Source organism: Ctenocephalides felis, unplaced genomic scaffold (genome assembly GCF_003426905.1).
Source record: "Ctenocephalides felis isolate EL2017-DRISC unplaced genomic scaffold, ASM342690v1 CF-g0.4_SCAFFOLD_00845, whole genome shotgun sequence".
In the NCBI taxonomy this organism is placed as follows: Eukaryota; Metazoa; Arthropoda; class Insecta; order Siphonaptera; family Pulicidae; genus Ctenocephalides; species Ctenocephalides felis.
In genome coordinates this window covers 75,859,075-75,864,759 of record NW_020536999.1, presented here as the reverse complement: position 1 = coordinate 75,864,759, position 5,685 = coordinate 75,859,075, and the positions used below count along the sequence as shown (strand labels likewise).

The 5,685-nt window shown below is 36.4% G+C and overlaps 1 protein-coding gene across 1 annotated transcript; it reads right to left on the bottom strand.

Annotated features, from left to right (window-relative positions):
- Window positions 1–3,045: 3,045 nt before the first annotated feature.
- Window positions 3,046–4,674, bottom strand: LOC113389407 (piggyBac transposable element-derived protein 4-like). The gene has a single exon (XM_026626446.1). It carries the CDS (start codon window positions 4,672–4,674, stop codon window positions 3,046–3,048), a length of 1,629 nt encoding a protein of 542 aa, XP_026482231.1.
- Between the last annotated feature and the right edge of the window lie 1,011 nt (window positions 4,675–5,685).

Sequence of the window (5,685 nt, the reverse complement as noted above, 5' to 3'; positions counted from 1 at the left end):
TCGAAGAGGAGTGTTTTCCACTTCTGATTGTTATATATGTTGGCCGTGAATATGAGACTGCCTCAGGACGGCCCATATCATTTTCTTTTATGATGCATCCAGCATATACGCTAGGGATCAATTTATGCCTCGAACCAACGACCCAATCCTGATCAGGTAATGGAATTCTGTAATCAACATGCATCAAGAGCGGGGCTTGCTTATTTGCCGCTATCAAACCTATTGGCACCCGGGATTTATCACCCTGCGACAAAAAATACGCTTGTTTTGGCCCGAGAATGGATGCAAGTGTCTCCAATGATTTTATTGTGGAGACACAAAAATGTTGATCGGGATGAGCTTTGTGGTGATCCTCCTCAGGACGACTCAATTTTACTGGCACAGTAGGAACATGCCTTTTACCTTCCAAGTTGGTGTAATTTCTCGGAAGTAATCGAAGGTATGCGCCACTTCTTGAGATTTGGAATCCTTGCTTTTTTAATTTTTCGAGCTCAAAATTTAATTTAACACTGATAATAATAATTAGGAAAATATCATAGGTTTTTACTAAAAAAAGTTTATTTTTAAATTATTACCATAAAAAATATTGTTATGTTAGTGTTGTTTTAAAACGTTTAATTTGAAATTATTAACATAATAAACACACAATTTTTTTATTTTAATTATAGTTTATTATTTTTAAATATATAGAGTGACTACCTTTGACGGATACATAATTTTTGTCTATATTTTCCAAATTATTAAAACTGTTGCAAAATTCAACATTTATACTTCAAATATATAGTATGTATTATTATTTATTAGAAGAATATTCTTCATAATGTTTATGCGCTACGTTAAAAATATATAAATGTTACAAATGATCGATCGAACTGAAAAGTAAATTTTGGTTTCACGCATGAACGTCCCATAGAAATAGATAAATATTAGCGTTAACTTACCTTTTTAGAATTAGCACAATAGGAATATTAGAAGACTTCTTTACTTGGTTTTTTCGGCGACACTCTAAAAAATCACTCGCCTATTATACAAAATCATCTTTAGCACTATATTTTATTTTTGCACTAGCCCACAGTTCATTAAATTGTTCTTGAGCGTCACTAGGTTTTTTTCCTATTATATACTCTGCAAAAAGCTGTTTATACCAATCACCTAAGTTAGACATTTTCACTACTTTTCACCGCTAATTTTAATGCTGACCATACTACTTATTAAACACTAATGAATAGGAGTGAGAGATTTCTTATATAATTATTTCCAGGAAATTTTCTTGTACTTCACCGGGAATCTTCTTGTGCTTTCCCGAGATTTTTGATAGACGAAAGTGATATTTCGAAAACTTCCACATTAAACGGAGTTTTGCATTCGGCACATGTTGAACATTTACTTCTCGGTGACTCAAGTTGTAGTAGCAATAGTCGGTTAAGATTAAAGTTTGAATTTTTTTTAAAATTCTTTAAAATATACATATTGTATTGTACAAATCCAATTAGGATTTTGTATGTTCTATCTTCTCCTTCATTTTGTTGGCTATTGGATTTCCCTACGCGATACCCTTTGCCAAGATTCACCTCTGGCAATACATAATCGCAGCTCTCGCTGCAAATCGCCGCTTTGTAAAAATTATCCAAGCAATGGAAAAATGAATTATAATAAATCTACATTTTATATTTAGTTAATAAAGTCACTTACTGAAATCCCGCACAATAAACATGTCTTCCTTTGACCAAAGCTCTCGGGTATAGTCTTTATCATGATTAAAGACGTTATTGAAGTCGAATGTCTCGGAGGCCACCAACACTTCGTTTTGTTGAATATAACTCTGAAAGTTTGAATTCAGAGGTGGATTCAGCCAGTCCATAAATGCGATTTAACGCATCTCCAGAGATGGAATATATCTACACTTAGGAGTTGGAGTATGTTTCTCCAGTAGTAAAGCACAATTTGCGTTTTCCGAAGGAGTTCAATTCGCCTCCTTCTGTTAAGTACAATTTGCCACCTCGGATAGAACGCACTTATCAAAAGATTGGAACCACTTCCAATTAACGGGACAAAATTAAGAACATATTGGCAGATTTTACCGTGAAGCAGACCAGACTACATGGTTACATAATTCATTTGATTTTGCATGCACGGAATATTTCGATTGTTGCATTCAAGTAGAACAGAAATTCAAACTTGAATAATTTTTTGAACCATCCTCGTTCTGTCACTTTTCTCTCAGGTGATATTGCATATGTTTCATCAATGATCTTCTGTAATGTTTCTCGCACCCTAGGATACTCTTTTTTTGTACCGTACAAGGGCTCTAACACGAACGCACCAGTGAGTAGGAAACATTGCAATTAAGTTACTACCGCGTTTTCGTAGATTTTTCTTCTCGCTGTGGAGAACAACACAGTCATATTTGAGTTGATAATGCCACAAGCCCCGTTCTTGTAGTCTCATATTCAACAATTTTTCGTACTTTTTTATAGCCTTAGATACAAATTCCAAACAATACTTCATATTTACTTTAGCTTGACCAGTAGGATCTCCTCTGGTATTCAAAAAGCGTTAATTAAGTCACCAAAAAAGGGAATTTGAGTTTTTATTTTAGACAAGATTGCATTTGAAATGACCGAATCCATAGTTATATTTGAAGTCAAATTAATAAATGCTTCGTTAACGAACAAATTATTTAATGCATAAATTTTTATATTATTAATATACACACCGAGTGTGCAATTGCTTTTCGAGGCTATAAGACCGGTTGCACACCGTGTGAGCAATTATCACTTATTCTCAGTAAAATAGTCGTCGAGATAAGATTTTTTTAAATTAATAGTATATATAAAAACTAATTTTGGCATTGGTTTTAATGTATAATTAACCCCATAACTTAGAATGACGAGCAGAGTCCGCATGCGATGGCTAGGCCAAATGTAAATATTACGAAACTACCTAATTACCTTTAGACATTTTTCTAAAAAATTTTATTTTCTTTATTATTTAAGGTGTTTTTCAAATTTCCTTTGCACTCTATTGAGTTTGTTGCTTGATAATTCAGTGTGAGGTGTCTGTGCGTGATTTTCTCTTTGGGCCACCATCCTTTCTGCTGCACACCACCCAAACCCTTTCCAGTTTTCCAGGCAGTTTCCGTACACCTATGCGGGGCACATTTGTTGAAGTTTTCGCTAATGGTGTGTCGTGTGCTATCCTCTTTAGTGCCAACCATTCAGTGGTTATCGACTGGATAACATCAGTAATGAATTCCAGTCTTGTTTTGGTTTTGCCGTCTGTATTGTGCCGATATAATATGTAGGCATTCAACACCATTCGGGAGAAAATGGAGAAAACTACAATTTTCCAATATTTGATGGCTCTTCTTTCATCTAAGTATGAATATAGCATCATTTCTGACGTGTCTACGCCTCCCATGTGTTTGTTATATTCAGCTACGATTGCTGGTTTTTCGACCTGTATTTGTGCATTCCTTTTCCTGATTGTAGTCGTTTTGTTCTGAGCCTTCTCAAATGTGGACATCAGTAAAACATTTTTCTTCTGCGACTTTTTTTCCCGATACGCTAATAGTAAGACTTCATTATTTCGGGCGTACTTAGATGCGCCCTCTTGCAATTTAGTCTTCATAAATGATGGAATATATTTCCTGTTGCTGCGGATTGTGCCAGTCAGATATGTCCCTCTTTCAAACAGTGCTCTTGCTAAGGGAATGCTTGTAAAAAAGTTGTCTGCTACTACATGATAGCCTTTCATAAAATAATTGCTCATATTCAATAATTTATGAATCACGACGTGGCCAAGACCATTCTTCTTTATTTCTTCTTTATCGGTTTGATCCCTAGCTCCTCTATAGCAGAAGAACGATAAGCAGTAATGGGTAACTGCATCAGTCAACATCCAAAACTTGATACCCCACCTGTGATGCTTTTTATTTGGCAGATATTGAATCAACGACGTTCTACACTTCGTGCCGACTAATGATTTGTCAATACTCAGATGTTGGTTAGGCGAATAATGAAATTTGAACTTATTGTTTGCATGGATAACGACTGGTTGAAATTTCGCTATAGGGTCATATTCTGGATTATCACGTGTTGGTAATTTTTCATTGTCTACTACGTGGAAAAACCTACAAACTAATTGAAATCTGTTGCGACTGAACATTTGGCCAAACCATGGGATTTGTCTGTGGTTTGTTGACCAATAACTGAAAAGTGTCGGTCTACGTGTTATACCCATTTCCAAGAGCACAGCAATAAAAGCCCTTACTTCTGAAACTGTGGTTGCCTTCCACTCTGTTGTTCTGGATCCTGAGGGAACATTGATTCTATTGAGGAACTGCCTGGCATATCGATTCGTCTCATTTCTCAATAAGCTCAAAAATTCTTCCGTAAAAAAAAGATCAAAATACGCTCTCGGCATGGAATTTCTTTCTGGCATATGTTTAGGCCCAGCAATCTCCATAAATTGTGGGCGAGGATTATATTCGCTGTCGTTGGCCATGGTAACTTTACGGAAATCTCTCAGCTCTTCCTCGGTATCGTTTCCCTCTAATTCTGATTCGCTATCATCGCTCGCTTCACTATTACTGTAGATCGTACGTGGATGCCGACTTCTTGGTGCCACGATTTCTTCCTCGTCACTATGTGCTAGATCCAACTGGTCAACCATTCAGACTATTTCCGCGTCATCCATGACGGTTTTTTTTTTTATAAAACGGTTGATGGTAAAATTTTCCTCAAAAGCAACAATGTTTGACACACGGTAATAACACAAAACACGCTTTCAAACTGTAAATGGGACGAAATATACTGTTCACATCAACGATCGTGGAGAAACTAACTGATCCTACGTTTCGCTGCGGCAATGCGATGTTATTTTGTGTTATATAAAACACTGTCAAGTACCGATAAGAGTCCAAATCCACAGCGATTTACGCCGCAGATCGAATATCGCCTGAGTGGCGACCATCGGTGTTCATGTTAGACTTCGGTACCTCCAAGCGATAGGAAAAGGTCGTCGTCCACAAAGAGTTAAAACGAAAAACTATTTTTTTTTAATTCTCTCATAGTGAAATTAGATCATTTATAACGTATTACAAATTTATTTTGAAATAGAGTTCTCCCGCAATGCGAATAGTAAAGCGCTACGAGGCGCGGGCCGATATATCGGCTCTGGCACTTCTCGCGAGTGTAGAAGGAGCCGATATATCGGCTCCCGGCACTCAAAGGGTTAAGTTTGTTACTTATACACCAGTTGTTTAATTGCGCAATGTCTTGTTGTAACGATAATCTATCATCACAATTTATAGTTTTATAGATTTTGAGGTCATCTGCGTATAAAAGGTGATCACAATTGAAGTCAATGCCTATGTCATTAATAAAAATATTGAATAATATTGGCCCCAAGTGTGATCCTTGCGGTACACCAGAAGATATCACTTCTTATTTTTCAGATAAATGGCCATCTAGTCTTACCTGTACATGCCTGCCTGTTAAGTAAGATCTAAACCAGTCTAATATTTTGCCCCTGACTCCATACCGTTGTAGCTTCCGTAACAGAATATTGTGATCGACGAGATCAAACGCTTTACTGAAGTCTGTGTAAATTGTATGGACATCCGGGCCGTTGTTCATTACGCCTAATATTTGTTCTGCATATAATAGTAGATTTGTTGTTGTA

Bases quoted from the DNA above. Each gene is read 5' to 3' on its own strand.
- LOC113389407 (XM_026626446.1), bottom strand. From the start codon at position 4,674: ATGGTTGACCAGTTGGATCTAGCACATAGTGACGAGGAAGAAATCGTG.